This window comes from Ambystoma mexicanum, chromosome 2q (genome assembly GCF_040938575.1).
Source record: "Ambystoma mexicanum isolate Mex_15411 chromosome 2q, UKY_AmexF1_1, whole genome shotgun sequence".
Taxonomy (NCBI): Eukaryota; Metazoa; Chordata; class Amphibia; order Caudata; family Ambystomatidae; genus Ambystoma; species Ambystoma mexicanum.
The window spans coordinates 822,726,413-822,750,590 of NC_090924.1; the positions used below are offsets into that span (position 1 = coordinate 822,726,413).

A 24,178-nucleotide genomic window follows, 5' to 3' on the forward strand; every position below is an offset into this window, starting at 1 on the left:
GGTTTGCTCCTGATGTGCAGGCCCGGCTCCTCAACATGTCCTTTGACGGGGAACATCTTTTTTGCAGCAAGGCTGACGAGAGCCTTGAGAGGTTGCAGACCTCAAAGGCTGCAGCAAAGTTGTTGGGCGCTGCAGTTCGACAATCTCCACCTTTTCGTCCTAGGGGACAGCAATGGAGGGGGAGGTTCCTTTCATTATTACTCGTCCTTTGGTAAAGCGAGAAGAGCTGCCAGTCAAAGGGGCCACCGTAGGAGGGCCAGAGGTGGAAAACAAGGTACTCAAGGTGCCAAGGCCGCTCGGGCTGTTGCCTCTTTGCCCTCAGGCGACGCCGCAGCCGCTTCAGCTCAGTCATGAGGCCATGTCCCATGGTTCGCCGGTTGGGGGAAGGCTGGCGCAGTATCTTGCAGAGTGGCGCGCCATTACTTCAGATGTGTGGGTTCTGGAGATCATATCCCATGGCTACTGTCTTCCTATTCGGCAGTGGCCTCAAGACAATCCACCGGGGAATCTCTCTTTGAAGAGTCCGGATCCGCTCCTTGCGCAGGAAATTCAATCCCTGCTGGATAAAGGCGCCATAGAACTGGTGCCTGTAGCGGAGAGGAACTAGGGATGGTATTCCCCTTATTTTTTGATTTCCAAGAAAGACGGGGGATTGAGACCCATCATGGACTTGCGCAGTTTGAACAAACTCCTCAGGAAGGACAAGTTCAAGATGGTTACTCTCTCTCTCAAGTCCTCCAGGCCCTTCAACTTCAGGACTGGTTGGTGTCTCTCGACCTCAAGGATGCTTATTTTCATGTGCCGATCCATCCAAAGCACAAGAAGTACCTGAGGTTTGCGGTTGGCGTCTCGCACTTTCAGTTTCGGGTCCTGCCGTTCGGATTGACCTCCGCTCTGAGGGTCTTCACCAAGCTCATGGTAGTGGTGGCAGCGCACCTCGGGAAAGGGGGGATTCACGTCTACCCCTACGTGGACGATTGGTGGATCAGGGCGCGCTCTCCCGAGCAAGTCCTGGATCATCTGTCAGTCACATGCCACTCCCTCCACAAGCTGGGCTTCTCCCTCAACTTAAAGAAGTCCCACTTGACACCAACTCAGAGGCTCCAGTACATCGGAACAGTGCTCGACACGTCCCTGGGGCAGTGTTTTCCTCCCCACTTGAGGGCTCATCACATTCAGCAGATGGTGCACAAGTTTCAACTTGCCCAGACTCTCCCAGCATTCGAGTTCTTGAGACTGCTCGGCCTCATGGCATCCTGCATTCTTCTGGTGCCAGAGGCCAGGTTGCGGATGAGATCTTTGCAATGGGCACTCAAGCTCCATTGGTCTCAGTCCTCCGGCAGGATGTTGGACCCTGTTCAGGTGCCGTCTTCGGTCGCCCAGGACCTTCTGTGGTGGGCTGACGAAGGCAATCTGATGAGGGGGGCTCCATTTTGGCTGCCCTGGCCAGAGGTGACGATCGTGACGGACGCATCCCTCACGGGATGGGGAGCTCATGCCAACGAGTTGACAGTCAGCGGTCGTTGGTCTCCGTCAGAGTCCAGACTCCATATCAATCTGTTGGAGCTGAGGGCCGTCAGGCTAGCCCTGAAGGCTTTTCTGCCGACTGTGGAAGGAAAGAATATCCTGATCCTGACGGACAACACGGTGGCCATGCACTACCTCAACAAAAAGGGGGGGGCAGGGTCACTTCCTCTGTGCAGGGAGGCGATGCAGCTCTGGCTCTGGGCAATCCAGCAGGAATTTTCGATCTCTGCAGTTCATCTGGCAGGAGACGCAAACGAGACGGCGGACTCTCTGAGCAGGCACAACGGGATCTCTCACGAGTGGGAGTTGGCTCAGGAGATTCTCCTGGAGATCTTCGCCCTTTGGGGGACCCCTCAAGTGGATCTCTTTGCCTCCAGTGTCAACCGGAAGTGCGAGAGGTTCTGCTTGCGGGAATTTCCTCCGAACGGAGCCTTAGGAGACGCGTTTGTGGTGGAGTGGTCATTCCCACTGCTGTATGCGTTTCCTCCAGTCCCCTTCATCCCGCAAGTACTGCGGAGGTTACAGAGGCTTGGTTCCCGGATGATCCTCATTGCTCCGGCGTGGGCCTGGAGGACGTGGTACCCGGACCTTCTCGACTTGTCCATCTGCCCTCCACATCGTCTTCCCTACGGAGATGATCTGCTGTCACGGGAGGGGGGTCAGGTTCTCCATCCAGAGGTCAGGTCCCTCAACCTTCACGCTTGGTTTCTGAAAGGTTGAGGTATAAGAATTGGGACCTCCCTGAAGACATGATGGAGTTTTGCTTTCGGCCAGAAGGCCCGCAACAAAGTCCCTGTACCGTTGCCGCTGGAGAAATTTCTGCGACTGATGCAGGGTTAAGAATGTGGATCCTTTTGCATGTGAAATTCCCATGGTTCTGTCTTTTTTGCTTTCTTTGGCCCACAGGGGCCTTCGAGTGGGTACCATTAAAGGTTACCTAGCGGCGCCCTCCATATTTAAGCGCTCGTCTGAAGAGTGTTCCTATTTTAAAATTCCTTTAATTTCTCAGTTTCTGAAAGGGCTCACTAATGTGTTCTCTCCGTCACCTTTCCAGGTGCCCGGTTGGGATTTGAACCTTGTTCTCAAGTTTCTGATGGGTGCTCCGTTTGAACCTTTGCATTCATGCCCTTTGAGACTGTTAACTCTGAAAACTTTCTTGGTTGCGGTCACTTCCGCTCGCAGAGTGAGTGAGTTACAGGCACTTTCAGTTAAGCCACCCTTAAGGGTGTTTCATTAGGACAGGGTTGTCCTTGGAGTTTGTCCTTCTTTTCTTCCGAAGGTGGTGTCGGAATTTCATTTAGGCCAGAAGGTTATTCTTCCTGCATTTTATCCTCCTCCACATCCTGGTAAGGAAGAGGAGAGGCTCCATAGGCTTGATCCTAGGAGAGCGTTAAGCTTTTCTATTTCACGCATGTCCCGGGTCAGAGTGGACGATCAGCTCTTCATTGGTTACGCTGGAAAGCGTTTGGGACAGGCTGTGATGAAACAGACTTTGTCTCGCTGGATTATTTTGGATATCTCTGAGTGTTACCGCTTGGCGGGTAAGGACCCACCGGATCGGCTTAAGGGCCCATTCTACCAGGGTTATGGCTGCCTCTACTGCCCTGCGGAGGGGTGTTCCTATTCGCAACATCTGTGATGCAGCCACCTGGGCTTCGGTACATACTTTTGTAAATCACTATGCCCTCGATTCCATCCGGGGGCAGGATCTGGCCTTTGGCAAGGCAGTCCTTTACTCCATAATTTGATTGGGCATGCTAAATTTCTGTTTTCTAAATTCTTTTCCCACCTCCTTGCATTGGTACTCCTTTGGGAGTCTGTCATAGATATGGAACACGTCGGAGGACCCAATCCCCTCGAAGAACAATTTACTCTCTTACCTAGTAATGTTCTTTCAATGGGATGGTCCGATGACGTATTCCATATCGCTCCCTCCCTACCTTCCCCGTATTTCTTATGCGATTGCAGCTTACGTTTCCGCAAGGCTTTGTGTGTCAGACTGTCAGAAGACTGTTGGCACACGTTCTGCGAAAACACTACAACTGAGGCTACGGGCGTCGTGCGTCCTACTTATAACATCCAGTGACGTCGGAGGAGGTCCTCGAGGGCGGCGTATCAACGTCATCGACGCAGGACGCAGACGCTAAAGATTTTCCGAAGCAGCACAGCTGTGGTGATTACTGTCATAGATATGGAATACGTTGTTGGACCATCCCATCGAAAGAACGTTACCAGGTAAGAGAGTAACTTGTTCTTCTTCCTCAATAGATGTTAGGGTAGACATTATTTTTGAGAGGCAAGATCCAGTTCATTGCCTTTGTTCTGGTATTCCAGGGAGTATTTCTTCAATAGAGAACTCAGATGGATGCGTGGATAGGGAGAGGTCTAGATACTGGCCTTGTATTTTTGAAATTAGATGAGATTGATTATTCCAAATGGATTTTTTACCATCTAGTCCAGTCGCCTCTTAAACCGGAAAATCTTGTTGAGTTGATAAAGAGGCATCACCCCCTGGGGAAACTGTACCGGTGACTAACATGATAAATAAACTAGATCACACCAAATTACATAATAAAACAAGAGCGGGTGTAAATATCAATAAAATAACTTCATCCAACTAAAACCACATCCCTTACAGTTTAATATCCCCATCGCACCTTTCCTCATAAACGCGTACTAAAATGTGTTATGTAGAACCTCTTCTTTAGAGACTGACCTCTTCAGATCATAAAGAAAGCACAGTTTAAAATTAAAAACATCGCCTCATTACAAGATCTAATATTTGATGCTAAAAAATAAGGTCGCAGCCATCTCATCCTCTCCCTTTTATAAAAGGGGCATAACAAAATAAAGTGCACCAGATCTTCATCCGCACCCGTATCACAGTTGCATTATGTAGAAGCCTTTAACCAGGTTGTTCTTTTCGCCAATGGAAGCCGGTTTAAACATGCTTTAAGTAGGAGTCTTCGTCCCTCCAAGGAATTAAAGTCTAGTATCGGCACCATGACACACAAAGGGACCTCTTGCACTGTACATAGGCTACAGGGAACGGTATAGCACAGACTTCCACCCACCCCCCATCCACTTGCAGCAGGTTTTCTCTGGACCAGATTTTGATTTCTGTCTTGACTTGGTCACGATTCACTCTTCCAGCCAGGAACCTTTCCCATAGTTTGTTTCCAGTCGCATGCCATTCTAGTTTATATACTCCCGGGTGGCTTTCCATGACCGAAAATCCCAACTGGAGATTCGGATTTGTGTTCTCGTTTTAGTTTTATTTTTGTAAAATAGGCTAGTTGTCTGGCTTGTGCCAGGGAAGTGATACTCTGGATCCCCAGCTCACGTCTGAGCGTGCTGCTCAGACAACCAGACAGAAGCCCCAGAGTTCGACGACAAAATTGCAATTTTACAACCTCAATGGGTTCACAGGAACCGTAACCCTAAATCTCACTACCATAAAACATTTGAGTTAAAACTTTGCATTTAAAAACCTCAGTGCATTTATCCAATCTTGGGGCGATATAAAATAAAACATTAGACCCTGAAAGCTAATTCTGGCCCTCTCCGGATGTTGTTGTATATGTGGTGATCACTTCTGTACTGAATTAGGCAGAGTGCGTTTTTAGAGACTTAGCCAGTGCGAAAGCAGGGGAATAATTTGCACTGAGGCAAAGTGCATTTGTAGTAGGTTCTGTTGAGCATTCTCCTTGCATTGAGGCAGAATGGTTTCTGTGACATTTAACCATTGGGAGATGAGCTCTTGAATGAACGAGATGGTGTGCTTTTTTAGAACTCCCTTGTGGTGGCAACCATGATGGCTTCTACACTGAGTGATGGAACATGCCTTATTTTTGTGTAGGTGTGCAGGATTTATGAATATGCGTTGGAAGGTCTTTTTCCACTTCAACATTCACTGTGTTGGGTCTACCTGGTGTATTCCTGTGCCTGGTCTTCTTTGGGTGGTCTTTTTTCTTTAATTGCAAACTTTAGCTTTGGCCTGGTGTTCTTTCCTGCCAGGGCTTCACTTTACACACACTTGCAGACTTGTGGTTTTGCAAAGGTTCACAAGGTGAAGGGCTCTCTTCCCATCCCATTAACTTCTCTCGGGTTTGCCTCTCCTTGTGTATGGGTCTCGGACTCTTAACTGTTATGGTTTTGCAAAAGTTAACAAGGTGAGGGGTTTTCTTCTCTCCCACCTTACCCCCTGACCTCTCTCAGGCTTTGCCTCCCTTGCAACTAATATGGTTCTGCAAATGTTCATGATAGGAGGGGTTTTCTTCTCCTCCCTTGACCACTCTCGGGCTCGGCCTCCCAAAATGATTCTCTTTCATTCCATTCACAATTATTTCACGTTCTTCAGTGTTGTGGCCAAAGCGCTCTGGTGTTCCAATATCTCTCTCCAGGGCTCACCAGCATTCTGCAGCGCTCTTCAATTCCCTTGCGGTAAGCAGGGTGTGGCTTTTCGTTGCTCCGCCTCCAGTTTGTGGATCCACCGTCCTCACTCACAGGCTTCCGTGTCCTTAGCGGCTCCCGCTTGGTGGTTGAGCCTCTGTGTTCCTGTGACTGACGTGCTGTTCTCCTTATCCCACGGCCGCCAACCAGACTTGCCTTCTTCCTCTGGTGCCGTCCCAGCATGGCACACTGGTTGCTGCAGCCTTCCTCCTTCTGCTGGCTCCACAGACTCCTCCACAGCGTATTGATCAACCTCGAGCCGGACGCAACTTCCCCAGGTAGCTCTCAATGTTTTCATTCAGGTTCTGCCTTTTAAATCTTCCGGCACCTGTCAAGCGTTAGAAACTACTAGAGCGCATTCTGTAGTTCTCAGCATCGTGGATCTGCATTGCTCCCTTCAGCCTCCTCGTCTCAGTATTCTTCTGTATATGGAAATGTTTGGCTTTCCTGGGTTTTCTTTTTACATGATACTGGAATAGACCTTTAGCAGGTTTTTTGGGTAGTGGAAGGGAACTTTTACAATTAGCCCTTAAAGCTTTAGACACAGAGGGAACACCCCTAAAAGGGAAAGGAGGGTATGTGCCTTCATCTGATGATGCCATGTTCTCCCCCTGAGGGTCACCTCCCCCCATTTGGTCCTCCCTCATAGAGCCACCCCAAGGGTCAGGATCAGGTAGCGGCTGCCATCCCCTGGCCATCATCACAGGTCCAATATATGTACGTTGTGCCGCCAAAATCATTTTAGGGCGCATTCCTGTGTGGGCTTCTATATTAAGTAAGTAATATAGTTATGTTGTTTCTTCAGCACTTAATGATGCAAAGAACATTATAGGTAATTGAGACATCCAGGGCCTCAGTACTTGACTAGTCAGAATGCATGAAGCGCGTGTTATCATGTTGGGATCTCTTTAATGAGGTAGAGTAAATGTATACTGGCATATGATCTGAGTACCTGGGTATGTGACAGTTGTTTTACGCAAGTGCTGGCTGTTGATGCAAATTATTGGATGCATCTGGCATAGGATGGTAGTATCTCACCATGTCTGTAAATGGAATGAAAACATTGGCCTGATCAGTGTTTGTTTTACCTGGCTAGGATATCCTTACAAGTACATCCCGAAATACAAGGAAATGTCAACTGTTTAATGAGGGATATGGAAAATTGTATGATAATGTTTTAGTTTATTTAATATGCTTAAAATGTAGTGAATTTGGCAGTTGAATATTCAGCCCGAGTAAAATGGAGTCCGTGAAGAAGTGGGTTATGATATATGTTTTCCAAAGTGCCAAGTTGCATTGTACTGTTATAAAACATGTGTTTTGTCATTTTTAGCCGTAATGTTCATGGACATGTGAACAGAAATGTTGTTTTTCCTTTACAGCAAGCATGTGGCTATGAGTTCACAAGCAAGCTGCATAGAATGTATACCGACATGAGTGTCAGCACTGATTTGAATAATAAATTTAACAACTTCATGAAGAATCAGGACACTACAATAGATCTAGGAATTAGTTTCCAGATTTATGTATTGCAGGTAAAACTATTTCTTTTATTACTTAGCAATTCCAATGTTTATCTGGGACTATAGTAGAAGAAGAAATTAGTGCACGCTATCAAACCTTTGTTGTGCATGAAGACATGTTAACCCTTGTTCATTTATCATATACATTTTCATTGTCTGTGATCGTATTAACTGTTTTGCATATACTATTTTCGCCTGCCTCTATTTGAGGTCCTTTGGATTGTTGGGTGTGTAGGCATTAATCATTTCTCCTTCACCTGCGATAAACACTTCACAAAGTCTACCGCACTTAGAATCGCTTCTCACGAACATGTGAAATCATCAAATTGCCAGCAAACGCTTACCATAAATTTAAAAAAGAGTCTTGGATTATCTTTACTCTGGTAACATTTTGTAATTAAATTGGGCTTGCCATTGATGCATTCAGATACTTTCAGTGATAACTTTGTTTTCCACTTTTTAGGCGGGCGCTTGGCCATTAACTCAGACTCCTTCATCAACATTTGCAATCCCTCAGGAACTGGAAAAGAGTGTTCAGATGGTAGGTTGGCTGTAGACCTCTTGTAAATGCAATAAGGAACAGTTACAAATTGTAATCGATTAGAGAAATTAGTAACGTGAATTTCTTCCCGAAATGCATACTTACTCAAGGCTCGCAAAATCTACTAGGCCTCTCGCATTGGCGAGGACATTTTATGGACGACGACTAGCATTTGCATAGTACATGATCTTGCTGGCTAGTATGGGGATATTTGAAACTTTAATTTTACATTTACTGCAAACACATTTTGTTTGCAGTAATTGGAAAGTAAGTTTTACTGTGCATGTCTGGCCTTTGCGTGGTAGCATTGCACCAAATATGGAGTGTGCTTATAGTAACATACACCATTTTACAGAAACCACTGATAAATATTTTGTCACCCGTTACCATGAGGCAAGTGCATTTCTTTTAGGTAGAGTATGTAAACTAAGGCCCTTGCTCTGCTTGGTCTAGTGGGATTTTTATGAATCTGCAAGGCCTGTTACTCATACGTCCACTTCCCTTTTGCTCATACTATATAGGTCTCCTCCCATTCTCCCATAGGGGACAGGACCTGAGCCATTTGTACTGCAACAAGCACCTTTCCTTTTAAATGTAGAGGTGCGGAACGCACTACTCTGCCCCACCTTCCCATTTTCCATGCAGAAGTGACCGGTTACCTGCACCAACAACTCCTCATTTTTGTTGTGCTTCTCTCTATTGTTTTTCCATTCTCTACTTGTTCTTCAGTTCCTTCACTACCCCACATCAGTTCCATGTTCCCTCAAGGAGTTTTCCAAGTAGAAAGTGAAGTTGCAAAGAGATAAACATTATTCTTTTCTCTGGAGCACCCCATCTGGGATATTTCTTTTCCAGCTTTTCCCTGGCAAAGGGGATCTTAGGGATACTGTCGCTGGCATCACCCTTAGATCAAGGAACCAGCATGCTCAGACACCAGGCTCAGGCCAGAGGAGACGCATGCACTTGAAGGGACTCCCAAAGCAGTGTGTTTTGATGGCACAAAGCCTACCAATATATCCCTTTTGCTCTTAAAGGACAATACAGTGTAGGACTTGCAGTTAATGGCTCTGTGCAAATGGTAGTTTCCTGTGTGACCCCGAGAAAGGGCTTCACCTCTTCCTAAGAAAAATGGCAGACAGGCATGCAGGTGATGATGCTGACAAGATCTTGGAGTAAGGCTCCATTTCATGCAGCTCGTATCCAACAGAGGCCAAAGCAGGGCGTAGGGAACATTAGTTTGCCCAACTTTGAATTGTCCTCAAGGAAAATGCCATGGTCCACAGCCTATCCTCAGTCATCTGGTAGGCTGTGCACCTTCGGCCTCCCGGCCGGTAGTGCTAGCCGTGTGTATAGGTGCCCCCTCGAGTAAGGACCCGGTATCAGGGCAAGGCCCCTCTGGAAGAGTCCTGGTAGTAGTAGAGCTCACAGGCCCCTCGGCGGGGCAGAGACGGTGCAGACAGGCATGCAGGCCGAGCCTGGGAACATGCCGGCCTCAGGTGCACGTACTCAAGACAGAGACAAAATGGCGGCGGCACAAGTATTGGTTGCCGCCACTCCCGATCATCAGAGGCGGGAAGGTGCTGTGGACCGCCAGCCTGGCGATCAATAGAGGAGATGTTTTACTCCAACGGCAGACTGGGTACCAATGACGCCCGTCACCTGGCCCACATCATACCCCAACATCTCGGGTTCCAGGTACAGTAATCCCATGTACGGACAATGGCTGGGGAGGCAGCAGGCATATTCACCACCGCCCCCGGTGCAGGATTGCGCTTGGCCAGCCTGTGAGGACAGGTTTTTCAACAAATTCATGTCTCTCATGCGGTCTCTACAATTGGGCTCCATTCTCAGGGGCATTATCCAAGGACATGTTGCCTCTGGCATCGCCCGCGCAGCCCACCGCAACACAGCCCATGCTCCCGCCTTCGACTCCACCTCCGCAGCAGCCCATTCCTAATGCTCCAGCAGCCCCGGTGCAGGTGCAAATCCCCACACCGGAGGCCCCTCCAAAGTATGCTGGCTCCAACCCCCCTGTACTCCCCCCAGTTCCCGCCGGTGGCAGATGACCAGCAGGACACAGACGAGGAGGAGCAGGACACACCTTCCTCAGCAAAAGCCTTCCATGACTGTTTTGCTGGCCTGTTGGAATACCTGGGCATTCCCCAGCTCCAGGAGGAGTTTCCTGAGGCATGAGTTCTGGCAGAGGTCCTGAGCATCAGGGCAGAGGCAATGTCTAGCATCCCCCTACAGAAGGATGTGGAGGCCTTAGCGAAGAAGGGGTGGCTCAAGCCACCCTCCACGCAACCCGTTATCAAAAAGCTGGATGCTAGGGTCAGGCAGGCCGAGGGGGACAGCATGCTACTCTCTGCACAACCTCATCAGTTATCGCTGCAGCATCCATGTATGCCAAGCCCCAGGCGTCCTCGCCTAGTACTGCCACTGCAGCCTGTTAGGCAGAAACCTGTGCAGTTCCCTTAGGGACCACTGCAAAAGGCTTAGGACTACAGGTGTTGGCAGTAAACCCAATTGCTAGCAGTCTGTAGCACCCAGATTTACCTGGTAGCTGTGGCTGAGCAGCCAGAATTCTCTCAAGAAGAGTTAGACAGTATATAGAGTATACAAGATAGGTACCAAAATACAGTAGCACAAGCAAACACTGACCAGAGCTTTGGTATCAAAGTATATAATTATTTATTTAAAGACACACTTCTAGAAACACTCCAGCACTATTATTGTAAGCAAGTTCAAAACACAGTCACTATTAATATATATACATCCCTTATCCCTTATTCCTTATTAGACAAGTCTTAGTTAACACCACTTATTTTCAGACAGAGGTGAGCGCTTAACTAAAGATGGCACTCCAATAAGTTATCAAAAAAGGGAGGGAAAAGGCAGAAATTAGAAAAGCGCACAACACTAATACTTTAGAAGCACCGAGCAAGGCAGGAAGGTCAAAGTCTACTAGTGAGCAAAAAGTTCAGAGGCCAGGCTCCCTCTTGGAGAGAACAGAACACCAATGCGCCCAAGATCACACAGTTTAAGAGGCTTTGAAAAAGTCTTGCAGAGAGTTCAAAAAGGAATTAGTTCAGCTCTGAAAAGTTCAGTTAGCCAGCCTAGGGTCAGCCCAGGTGCTAAGTCGAGGATTTAATAGTCACCCCGTACAGAGCGTTGCAAGGGAGGCTAGGCAGACACAGTACCTTTTAAAAATGAGAGGATCCTCCAGCGGGGGCAGTTGTTCCTGGCAGCGGGTGCAAGTCGCAGCGTCGTCCAGAGGAAGAGAAGGTCTCGACGTGGAGGAAAGCTGAAGGTCGTTGCACTGCCAGGGAAGAAACCAGCCGCGGAGTTCTCTGGTTAAAAGGCACTACCCTTTTATTCACGGTAGTGGTGAATCGTGGTATGCGGGTTGCCTGGGTGCTTGGCACAGGCAAGGCGTCCACGAGATGATCCGGGAAGGCGAAAAGACGGGCAAACTGGTTATCCCCACCAGTCAAAGGAAGAAGACTCCTCGGATGAAGATCTTCTCTGTCGTCAGGAAAAGTGGTGAGACGGTTCAGCAGGGCTCCACCAGTGGTGTCGTCGTTACAGGTCGGCTCAGCTTCTCCCTCCTTGGATTCTTTAGGTCCTGTGGCGAAGTCTGAAGTTCCAGTCCCCAAAGCCCTGCTTTTATGCAGAAAACCCCCATTCATCAGTCCTAGCTGTCACTCAAACATGCTAAGTGGTGAGCCGGGCGGCTCACCACTGGGCCAATCACACAAGACTGCGACTTGAGATGCCGAGGCAACTCAGTCCAGGGTGCCTAAACCCCCCTCCCACACATCCTGTAGACCCAGACAGAGTGGCACCACTTTTGGAGGCTTCTGTGTAGAAGCCCGCCAAAAAGTGGAACAAAGGGCTCGACTTGGGTTGGAGTTACAGAGGCGAACACAAACGCCATTTTAAAACCGAGTTCTGACAAAAAGACCCAACCGGGGAATAAATATTAAATAAATAACCCAGCGGTATCTTTAACATTGCACCAAAAAGTGGTGCGTGTAAAATGAATGGGAAAATCCCATAGAAAATATTCAGGTGCAATATTTCGCGTGGTAACCACTGCCACCAGCCAGAAACTCGACGCGGGAGGACTGCACAGTGCCCCCTCGGAAAACAGTCCCAGGGGCAATCTAAGTACCCCTACCAGTACTTCCACAATATGATGGTTTGTACTGGTTCTGTTCCCAATTTAAGACTAGTAAAGTCAATGATGACTTTACATGCCCTGGCAGACAGTAGTCAGTCCCAGGGCATGGAGTCTATCTTTGGGGGTCACTATGACACCCCTGTGTTACTGCACTGAGGGTGCTGTGTAACACACTTACCAAAAACCACATGAAACCCTATGGAGAAAAATACCCCATAGCCCATTAAACACATTACAAAGTCAAAGGATATCTCAAATCATGCCTAAGAGTGGGAGAAAAAGAGTCTCAATCTTAGCAGGAGAAAAAAAGAAACCCCAAAAATCCAGCAAAGCTGCTGGGGGACTCACTAGGTTTGGGAAATTAGCCTTAACAGAGAATTCTCCCTAACACAGCCCTCTTGAACAAGGAAGAAAAGACTCTTGAATCATATGGCAAGAAGGCCTACTCTAATGCTGATTTACACCTCAGGCAGGCCAATACAGGTGCCATCCTGGCTGTGGCTAATCAAGGCCTGTGGAGGGAAATCACAGACTTTCTGCCTGACATCCCGAAGGACAAACAAGCCTCATTCAAAGCAGGCCTAGTTGAGGCGAACCTTGTGACACAGGACATTATGGAGGCCTCTGTTGGCCACATCAACACGGCTAACAGAGTGATCTGTCTGGCAACGGACATGAGGCGCACAGCCTGGCTAAAAGCTATCAGGTTCGACCCGGATGTGCAGGATAGAATCCTGGACCTTCCATTTGAGGGGGGTGGTCTTTTCCAATCCACAACTGATGAAGAGCTCGATCAGAAGAATATCAGCTCTCAGAAAGCCAAGTCACCGGCCATTCTTACCAAGCCAGCAGCTAAGTTTTTCTCACCGGTACAGTCCCGCTCAGACAAGGGGCGATCTTTTGGCGATTTCTGCGTGTTCCAGGACCACAAAGCCAGGCAGCCGGACAGGTCTCCCAGTCAGCACAGGAGAAAACACCACAAAGCCTCAAATAAGGGGTTCTTCCAGTGCCCCTCTCTCTCAGCCTCTGACCAGAAGAATGAATGATTATTCTGTTCCGGTCCACAGCACCCCAGTTGGGCTTGACGGGTGAAGTTTGCGAACGCATGGGTCATCTCAGTTTTATCCTGGGCCCTCCGGTTACCTCTTCCTTCTCTTCCCCAGAGTTCTCCTGCCCCCCCCCCCACAGATCGGCACACCATCACTCCGGTAGAGCAGGTTCCCCCCCAAGCAGGAGCAGGGCTTTTACTCCTGTATCTTTGCTATCCAAAAAAAGAAACAGGCGATCAAGATGGTGACACCAGCGCTCATAGCCAAGACACTGTGTGGGGGAGACTGGATGTGTTCCTTGGACCTGAAACACACATATTTCATGTTCCTATTGTGCAGCCTCACCGGGCCTCCCTCAGGTTCTGAGTCATTGGCCTGCATTTCCAGTACAAAGTTCTTCACTTTGGGTTAAATTCAGCTCTGAGAGTCTTCACGGGGCTCATGAATGCAAGGGCAGCTCTCCTCAGGTCGGAGGGGCTGCATGTCTAGCCGTACCTCGACTGGTTCATCTCTGGAGCAGGTTCGAGACTTAGCAGATAGGTTCATTGCATGCCTCCTGGCGGTTTCGCACACCAGGCTCTGCATGAGGAGGCTCCAGATGCATTTTGTGAATTCCTGGGATCAGGAGTCGGACCATCAGGGGGGGCCCTGGTCTCCATCCAACCAACATCTGGACCACAATCTCAAATTGTGGCAGCAGGAGAACATCTTGGTGAGCAGACCGTTCCGTGAACCCCCCCATAGAGTACGGCATTATCACAGATTCCTCCCTCCATGGGTGGGGATCCACTCTGGGAACACACTCAGTGCATGGGCTCTGGATCCCGACCGACCGGCAGAATCACATCAACTGGCTGGAATTCATGGCAATCCATTTGGCCCTCAAGTCTTCTCCTGGCCATCAAGGGCAGGTCTGTGTGCATTCAGACAGACAACACGACCTGCATGTACTATATCAACAAACCGAGGGCACAACATCCCTGCAACTGCACATGTTGACCCTGGAAATCTTGGAATGGGCTATCAGCCAGGAAATGTAGATCTCAGCGGTCCACCTTCCGGGAGAATCCAACCTGGAAGCAGACAAGACTCAGTTGCCTGGCCGTCAGCACTTACGAGTGGCAGCTGAACGGGAGAGTACTACAGGAAGTGTTCAACAAATGGGGCTACGCCACCACAGACCTATTTGCGACAGTAAATAACCAGACTGGTCAGCAGTTTGCATCCTGATGAGGAAGGGGGATGCAACTCTCTAGGGGACGCACTCCAGATACCCTGCGACAGGATGTGGGCATATGCATTTCCACCCACACAGCTGGTGCACAAGGTGGTGAGCAAGATCAGGAACCTCAAGATAATCCCCATAGCGCCTCGCTGGCCGGCGCAACCGTGGTTCTTGGACCTGTGGCAGCTGTCGACCCAGCCGGAGATGCTACTTCCCCTGGGGAATGGTCCTCTACTAGCGCAGCAGGTAGGCGCAATGCTACACCCCTCCCCGGACAGGATAGCCCTGGCGGCCTGGTTCCTGAACACCTAAAACTCCAGCACCTTCAGTTGTCTAGCGACAATCTAGAGATCATTCAAAGTGCCAGAAGTCAGGCTACGCGCAAGCAGTACAAAAGCAAATGGACGGGATTCTGCTTTTGGGCTAAGGAAAATGCACTGAACCCACTGACATGCACCCTCGACCAAGTCTTATCATTCTTGGTCTACCTCGCCAGGTCTGGCGTCCAGATACCTGACGGACATACCTGGCCGCTTTTGGTGCTTACAGGAACTCCGACTCTCTTATCCTGTCTTGACGCGGTTGACCAGGCTGTATCCCCCGGTCAAAAGCCTGTATTCCACTTGGGACTTCAATGCGGTGCTAAGTGCTACAGCCCACAAACCATTCAAACCCTTGGCCACAGCAGACATCTAGTTGGCTACTTTGAAGACAGCCCTTCTTGTTGGTCTTATGTCAGCTCGCAGAGTGAGTGAGATCCAGGCGCTCGTGGTATCAGAGCCATACAATAGATTTCACAAAGACATTTGGAATTCGCACGCAACCCAAGTTCCTTCCAAAGGTGGTGTCATCCTTTCACATCGTGGAGATTGTGCCCCCCACATTCTTCCCAGACCCCAAGGAAGGCGCAGAGGAAACGCTCCACTGTCTGGATGCCAGGAGAGCATTGCAATTCTGGACAGAGCGAAAGGCATCCGCAAGAAGGACACACTGTTTGTAAGATTTGGAGGCTCCAGGGCAGCAAGCCTCCAAGGCATCCATAGCTCGATGGATGATGGCAGCTATCCAGGAGGTATACAAGGTGCAACATAAGGATCCGTCGCAGGCCATGCATGCGCCACTTTCCTTGGGAGATGATCAGCAGGGTGGCAACATGGGTCACCCCTTTGGCCTTTTGCAAACATTATTGCTTGGCTACCAGTGCCAAGGCAGATGCAGCATTTGGCCAAGCAGTGCTGCATAATCTATTTGCCTAGCAGGTCAGGCTCTCCTCCCCCGTGCGTTGTCTGTTGTAATCGCCCATACTAGCTGGAGGAACAAGGACGGGACGTAGGAGTAATTAAGTGTTAATTACCGGAGTGACTAACATATTCCTAGTCCATAGTCCCTTTTCCTCCATACGTCCCACCATCCACCCCCCTATAATAAGACCAGTGAGGTAGTTGAAGTGTAATACAGCCGACACGTCCAAATGTGACTGAAGTGTGGCGCCGGTGTGCGGGGTTAAGGGAGGAAGCGAGGGACGCCCATACAAGATGGAGGAAAGGGGTCTATGGACTAGGAGTACGTTAGTCACTCCGTTGAGTAACAAAACTTTAGGAATTTTGTAAAAGTTTTAGGTATTATTGTAATCAAAAAAGTGTTTCATGGCGAATGACTAGCCTGTCGTATAAAAGCTATTTGATGATGATAAGTATCGTTAGATGAGGGGACAGTTGAAGAACCAAATAAAGCATGTCATGCCTGTTCTACCTCTAATTGGTCCTTGAGAGCCTTTGACTATGCCACCTCTCTCAGCTCCACCAGTAATGACTACACCAGTAGACCCTACACATGCGCCCATCAATATACACTCAGAAAGTAGCAGATTGAGGCTCTGCTATCTAGTCTACTTTAATTTGCGTACCATCCCCCCACTTCCAGAAGTTGGTCCCAGCATGCTTAGGCATCTCGCAGGAAAAGCTGCTATAGAACATACAATGAGAAAAAGGAGGAGGCCTTTCTTTCCTATGCCTGAAATTGTCATGAGAGGACAAAGGCAGAGAATATGGCATGGTCAATGTGCACAAAATCACACAGTGAATAGCTTGTGTCAAACAACATTCACTCAGGAACCAAGATACATGTACACTGAAACCCAATATGTGCAAGTAGACTGTGATAAGAATACAAATATACAAAAAGGGATGCAGGCGTAAGCACCTCAAAGCTCCTTATGATTACAAGGAAAGACAGCAAGCTCCTAACCCGAAATTGCTGTTACAGGTATTGTCATGCTAACACCACATAGAGAGCAAGCATTGACATGGTCTAAGAACTAACACCTTTGATGGTATTATAAAAGGTAACTTATAGATAATACTCACATGGACAAGAAACACCACCTGGGATGTCGTCGAAGCCCACAAACCCTGCTGATCAAACTGGGTGCAAGAAAGGCTGGAATAGGAGGAGGATAACTTCATACATAGGACTCTTGCCAAGGTACAAGTAGGAATAGTGCTTACATAATAGTGAGGAAAACCTAGACATTTACACAGGAAGTGGACAAAACAGCACACCACACCTAACAATCAATGGTACGACGTCCAATCATACACAGTTGTTTTTTCAACTGTGTTTTCGTGAAATGTTTGGGGGGGGGGTGGGAAAGGGCATATAAAGGTTTAGGGGTCAGGGACAGTTTAACATAGGCATGGGAGGGGAAAATGCAGGGGGAACCAGCTAAAATAAAAATGATGTTCAATTCGTTTTTTTCAGCAAAATATTTTGGGAAAAACAGCCATCGAAAAAACGGAGCAAATTCCAAGAGGAAGTCAATAAACTGGAGCAGGGAAAACAAAATTACAACCCCTAAACCTTCCCACTCTCCACCCATGGAAGGATACGAAAAAGGTTAAAAAAAATTAATAATTGGAAGTCTCTCAATGAGGGGTGTCTAAAAGATCAAGTATAACTGCAGAACAGAGCAAGGTCAGATATATATAACGCAGATAAACTGGGCTGCACAGGATAGTAAAGCACTGCAAAGTGCCGACTGCAAAACAGAAGAAGTCAAAGGGAATCCATAAAGCAGAAAATACTAATAAGCAGTTTTAAATTAAAAAAACAAGACGCAAAGAAGTAGAAATTAGAAACTAAGAATCAGGAACACAGGACTCTCCACCTTCGTCCATGACCGCTGTGATGTGACTTGAGGTTTTGTTATTACACAAACATGCTAATGAATTTTTGTCCCCCTCGGCATGCAACCTGAAAGTGTAAGTACCATAATCAGATCTGCTGAGCCTCCCCCATGGCGAGGTGCACTGAAGGTGCATAGTCAGCAATTCTGCCTTTGTCTCAGTGTGCAGAGCACCACTGTTTTCAAGTACGTGGATGTGGCCTTCTAGGCTCTCAAGCTCCCCTCTCAGGGATTTTATAATGCCCCCTGCTTTAGCAATTATTTCCCTGGACCACCACTTTGAGCGTCTCCTATCGAGCTACACTGCCCACATTTCTCTCCAGGTATTCAGTCAGGGCATCATCTAAGTGGTTCCTGAAGGCCTCATCTAGGTGAGCTCCCTTAGAAATATGCCACATGTGCACCGGAGGACGGGCAGCATTACAGACCCACTGTACGCCCAGCGGGGAATGGTCCGATATTGTACAGCCATCATTTGTTGCATCTACATACTCATATGTCTGGTCCCCTTTCCTCCATCCTTGTTGGCGTCCCCCAACATGGGACGATACCAGAACCTTTGGCAGCGGAAAATGAAGCTTCCCCTTTAAATTTAGTATGTTGCGTGGACTCGGGCGTCATAATGCCCCGCTCTACGACGCCTCACCTCGGTCCCTTTTTCCGCACGGATGGTGTCAGACCTGGCATCCAGCGTGGAGACTTTTTTTGGCTTTCTGCTTGCTCCCCATTTCGATTGTTCAGGCTTATTTAACTTCCCTTCGGTGCCTCGCCTGCCCGGCGCATGTCGGCCGCAGGAGGGTTCTCAAGATGTGCCTCCGGCGACTACTCGTTCCCGACCTCGGACCCCCTTTCACTCTGCCTTGTCGTGGTGGAGGCAGATTATTCACACTTCTCCTCTGCCCCACCTAGATGAATTCCTCTTATCAAGACAAGGTAGGCCCTCTGTTCAGCACGGCTCCACAGCACAGCAACTTTTTCCCCGGGGTTCCCATGGATCAGGGTTCCTCGTATGTAGATTCTGTCAGGCACAAGGCCTCTAAGGCTACCGGCTCCCAAGCCGAGGAGTCCGGGGGCTCTACCGGGTTCCCTGGGGACAGGCCTTCCAGGCTACGGACTCCCAAGCTGAGGGGCTCAGGGGCCCTACTGGGCTGTCCCCGGAAGGGCAATCAAGTTCGTCCTCTTCTTCTACCCCAGGGGGCAAGGGATCGTCAAGTGCCACCTCCAAAAGTCTGTCCTCGGCTCCATCTAGCCCGACTACGGGCACAGGTGCCGAGGGCGTGCGTCCAGCCTACCGGAGCTAGCTCAGAGGTCGTGCGTCAGGGCTTTTCGACTACCAGCCGGCTGGCCGAGGGCTCGGCGCCTACCAGAGTGATCTTTGAGGTAGACGCTTCTGCTTTGGGTGCAAGACCCACGCTGTATCCTCTTGTGTCCGAGGCCTCTCGTGGCTCAGGGCCTTTGCGCCCTCCTGCCCAGGGCATGACGAATGGCTTCAAAATGGCAGAGAGGCATGTGGCTGAGCCTGCCAGGCCTGCAGCCAATTTGGATCCAACTCTGGGCCCGCCCTTGCTTTCGCCTATCTAATGGGCTTTACAAGATGATCACTGTCCCCTTCCCTCTGGAAGTGGCAGCGGATTGTATGGTACAGGCATCTGGTCTCCCCAGGTATACATCTACCCATCACAGCTTTAGGGCTACATGCCCTAGGACGCCTGAGCGCTTTGACCAGGAGCGGAAGGCTTAGCGCCTCGGTTGGCCGGGCCCCTAGTGAACACCTGGCTTGTGAGGACCGCTTTTTTGAGCGCTTCCTCTTCCTCATGTGTTCCCCTCAGATGAAGGGGCTCCTGAGAGATATAGTGAAGGAGTTTCATCCCGCAGGTGGTGCCTCCCCGGTCCCGTCCTCTGGAAACTCCTCCCGTTTCTCCAGCACTGCCGGTTCCACTGCCGGTCTCTCCCCAGGTTGTTCAGTTACCTCCACCTCCTCCTGTACCACCAATGCCTCCCCTTCAACAGCCGTTGGACCTGTTTTCGGCACCGGACTTGGGGGGGGGGGGGGGGGGGGGGGGAGTGCCTGTCGGCACCTGTGTCCCAGGGCCCAGATTCCCCTCAGAATGTGAAAGAGGGGGTGGGAGGGTGATGACTACAATGACACCCAGGACGATGAACACTTGGCATCCCTTAAGGCCTTTAATGGCGGACTTCCGGGCCTGGTGGAGTTCTTGGGGGTTCCTCTACCCGAGGAAACCCCCTAGGAGTCGGGAGTGCTAGCTGAGGTCTTGAGTAAGCGTACCACGATCCGGCTCTGGCATCCCTCTCCAGAAGGATGTCCTGCAGGTGGCGCAAAAAGTCTGGGAGACGCCCAGTGCTAACGCCCAGGTGAACATGAAGTTGGACAGCAGGTTCTGGCTGACGGACGGGAAGCCAATCCTCCTGGCCTCCCATCCGCATCCTCATTCTTCAGTGGTGGCTGCGGCCTCCTTGTATTCGAAACCATCGTCTTTGTCGCCTTTCAAAGATGGACAAGGTCCTAGAGTCTGTGGGAAAGCGCTGTTATTCCATCTCAGGACTGCATCTGCGGCAAGCCAACGCAGGCGCCCTCTTGGCTACGGCTAACCAAAAGCTTTGGCGGTACTCTGGGAATTTCTTCCCGACTTCCCTTCAGACAAACACGCCTCCTTCAAGACAGGTGTGGCAGATGCCCGGGCCATTGCACTGGACCTCATGGAGTCTTCGGTCTCCTACATCGACACAGCCGGCAGAGGGCTGTGCCTTGGTGTCGAGATGAGAAGGACAAAATGGACACTCACCACTAAGTTTTCGTCTGACATGCAGGAGCGAATACTGGGTCTGCCCTTCGAGGGTGTGGACCCATTTCATGCATAAACCTATGACGAGTTGAAGAAAAACTCCACTCATACAGCCAAGTCCTTGGCCAACCTGACAAAACCTGGGCAGAAGTCCTTCCCTCAGCCTCAGAGCAGGACTGAGTTCAAGGCCTGCGCTTTCTCTTACTTTAAGTGGTTCACAGAGGCCTGACAGTTAGCCCATCGACAACAGGAGAAAGCAGCAGAGGACGCTGTCGCTCCCTGTCCTCTACCCCCGCCACTGGCACCAAAAATCAGTGACGTACAGGTCGGGGTACATAGCTCTTCCTTGGCCTCTACCATCTTCTCCTCCTCTTTGTCAGATCGGGTCCTTGGCTGTTTTACGGGAAGTCCTTTCGCTCTTGGAGATGCAGACGATAGAAACGGTTCCTCTTTCAGACAGGGGCTCCAGGTACTATTTTTTTGTGGAACCCAAGAACAACCAGGCTGGCCTGAGGGTTGTCCTGGACCTGTCAATTCTAAATCTGTCTTTACTGCTGGAACGCTTCAAGTTGATTACTCCCGCGCACATAACTGAGTCTCTGTGTGCAGGAGACTGGCTGTGTTCCCTGGACCTCAAGGATGCGTACCTGCATGTGTCCATCTACCAACCGCATCGGAAGTTTCTGCAGTTCACGATTATGTCGTACCACTTTTAGTACAAGGTGCTGCCCTTCGACCTGAACTCGGCCCCTCGTGTCTTCACGAAGTGATTAACGCAGTGGTGGGTCTTTTCGCTTGGTGGGCCACCATTTGTACCCTTATTTGGACGACTGGCTGGTGAGAGTGGGGTCACTGGAAGGGGTGGTGCACTCCTGCCAGAGATTGGTGGATATCCTTCATCAGCTGGGGTTCTTCGTCGACCAGAGAAAGTCACAGTTGTGCCCATCTCAGGAACTGGTGTTCCCAATGCCCGCGAGGCTACTGTTCCTCCGCAAGGCGGTGGGATACTTTCTGGCCAGCTTGACCACCTCGGCCTGGTGGTTTCAGCACATTCTGCGCCGGATGGCCTCCTGCATGCTCACTGTACAGCACGCTCGCCTCAAGATGAGGCTCCTCCTTCTGCACTTGGTGGCCAATTGGGATCAGGAGACTGGGTCTCAGTCGGACAGGATCTTAATGCCACTGTTGCTACTGCCCGAACTTAGCTGGTGTATGATGGACGACAATGTTTCAGTGGGAGCCCCCTTCACCGGAGCCTAGCCTAGTGGTGATGACTGACTCCTCTCTTTCCGGCTGGGGTGGCTACTCTGGAGGGCTATGTGATTCATGGCGCTTGGTCCAGGACAAAAGCCCTCCAGCATATCAATCTGCTCGAGCGCAGGGCAGTGGACCTGGGCCTGAAGGCTTTTTTGCCCTCATCAGGGACAGGTCTGTTGAGGTTAGGACGGACAATTTTACGGCAATGTTTTACCTGAACAAGCAAGGTGGTACCCATTCCCCCCTCCTCTGCATGGAGGTGGTATCGATCTGGGAATGGGCCCTGACGGAGGGAGTTTGGATTTGGATTTCAGCAGTCCACCTCCTGGGGGACAGCAATGCAGAGGCGGACCAGCTGAACCGCATGGGGTTCAACACCTACAAGTGGGAGTTGCACGCGACTCCCTGTTGCCCCTGTTCCAGCGCTGGGGGTTCGTGGACCTGGATAAGTTTGCATCCCCACTGAGTAGGGCCTCAGGTTTTAGGCATTCCCATCCACCCACTGCTCCAAAGGACCCTCCGCAAGTTCCGGTCCTCGGTGAGTTGCAGCCTCATCCTGATTACCTCCCACTTGCCTTTGAGACCTTGGTTTTTGGATCTGCTGCAGTTGTTCTCCCACGGTCCTGTCCACCTTCCGATCTCCAGCAGGTGCCTCCTGATGCAGCATGGCGGGCGGTGGAACATCCAGACCTGGCCAAGCTGGCCCTGGCGGCCTAGTTCCTGACCAGCTGAGGCTTCAGCATGCTAAATTTTCGGATGACAACTGAGACATCAGTCAGCAGGCCAGGAGGCCCTCAACGCAGTCCCAGTATAAGTGTAAATGGACTAGGTTTTGCCATTGGGCTTGTGACAAGGGTCTGGACCCTGTCGCCTGTCCTTTGGATGACGTAATGGCTTTTTTAGCACACCTGGCTCGTTCTGGAGTTCAGGTGGATACTTGGCGCACTTATTTGGCGGCCATTGGGGCGTACATGAACTCCGCCAAGCATGTGTTTTCGGTGGGCAACCCGAGGTTGTCAAGGCTTTTTCCACCAATGCATAGGCCGCATCCGGTCTGAGACCTCAATGTGGTTCTTGCAGCTTTGCAGCGCAAGTCTTTCGAGCCAATGGCCTCGGTGGACATACGGTTGGTGACATTAAAGACAGTTTTACTGGTGGCTCGCACCTCTGCGCACAGGGTTAGTCAGCTACAGGCATTGTCCACGTGCGAGCCCTTCACCACGTTTTACAACAAGGTCATCTTGCGCACTCACCCATGCTTCTTGCCCAAGGTCGTCTCTACATTTCACCTGAATCAAGATTTCGAAGGGATTGTGTCCTCCGACGTATTCCTTATCTTAAATAGAAATCCTTCAGCTTTGCTGGCCTCGGAAAATTTTTTCGCCAGAGGGCGCTGCGCGTCGATGATCGCCGAGTCGATGACCCTCGACGGCCTCCGTGCCGACGTCGACGTCATCCTGCCTATAAAGGCCGCGCGCAGCGTCCGTTGCTCAGTTCCGTTTTTCCGCGCTTCGTTGTGCCTCGGAACACCGTTGCTCAGTTCTCGTCAAGATAACGTATATAATAACTACTATTTACCTCGATATCGATGGCATCCTCCTCCGACCCGACGACCCCTCGGTCCGGTTTCAAAAAGTGCCGAGACTGCGGGAAGAAAATGTCGTTGACGGACCCTCACAGGGTCTGTTTGTGGTGTCTGGGAATCACGCACCAGAGTTCGGAGTGTGAGGAATGCCTTTCCATGACGGCGAAAGCCTTGAAGGAGCGTAGGGGGAAGCTCGAGAGAGGTAGGTCAACTTTAACTTCCTCGAAAGCTTCTTCGGTAGAGTCGAGACGTTCGTCTCCTCACCATAAAAAACACTCTCGATCTAGATCACGAAGTGGCTCCCACCACTCGTCGACATCGAGACACTCGAAGAAGAGACGTAGGAGATCCCCTTCGTCATCTTCGTCGAGTTCTCCTGAGAGAGTTCATTGCCCCACAAAACGCAGCTCGCAAGCTGAGTGGGAGGAATTCAGGAAAAAGATGCTAAGCGTCTTCGAGAAAGCGGCCTCGTCCCCCTCGAAGACAGCTGAGGGTGATACCCCGGGTAAAAAACCCAAAAAATCTAAACGCCGCGAGTCGCAGTACCCGGCGGAAAAGTCAACCCGAAAGCGCCTCGAGCCATCGGGAGATAAAGCATCATCGACGCCATCGTCGAAAACTCCTTCGAAACAGAGGTCGGCGCCATCGACGCCGTTGTCGAAGGATTCATCGGCGCATCAGTCGATCGAGTCGACGCCGACGTCGACGCCGATATCGACGCCGGTGAAGGAAAGAACCACGGCTACTCCACAGCCAACGGTTAGACAAAAGACCTCCGACTCGACGCCGAGAACGTCGACGTCGTTCTCGAGCAAGACTCCGATCCTTTCGAGTTCTTCGAGGCCTAG

The 24,178-nt window shown here is 50.2% G+C and overlaps 1 protein-coding gene across 1 annotated transcript in view; it reads left to right on the forward strand.

Annotated features, from left to right (window-relative positions):
• Positions 1-24,178, forward strand: part of CUL2 (cullin 2) — a 1,882,542-nt gene that overhangs the window by 1,360,052 nt on the left and 498,312 nt on the right. Inside the window, exons 16-17 of the mRNA XM_069648039.1 lie at positions 7,362-7,514; positions 7,966-8,043. Of these exons, the coding sequence (XP_069504140.1) occupies positions 7,362-7,514; positions 7,966-8,043 (231 nt within the window). The remainder of the gene's footprint in view (positions 1-7,361; positions 7,515-7,965; positions 8,044-24,178) is intronic.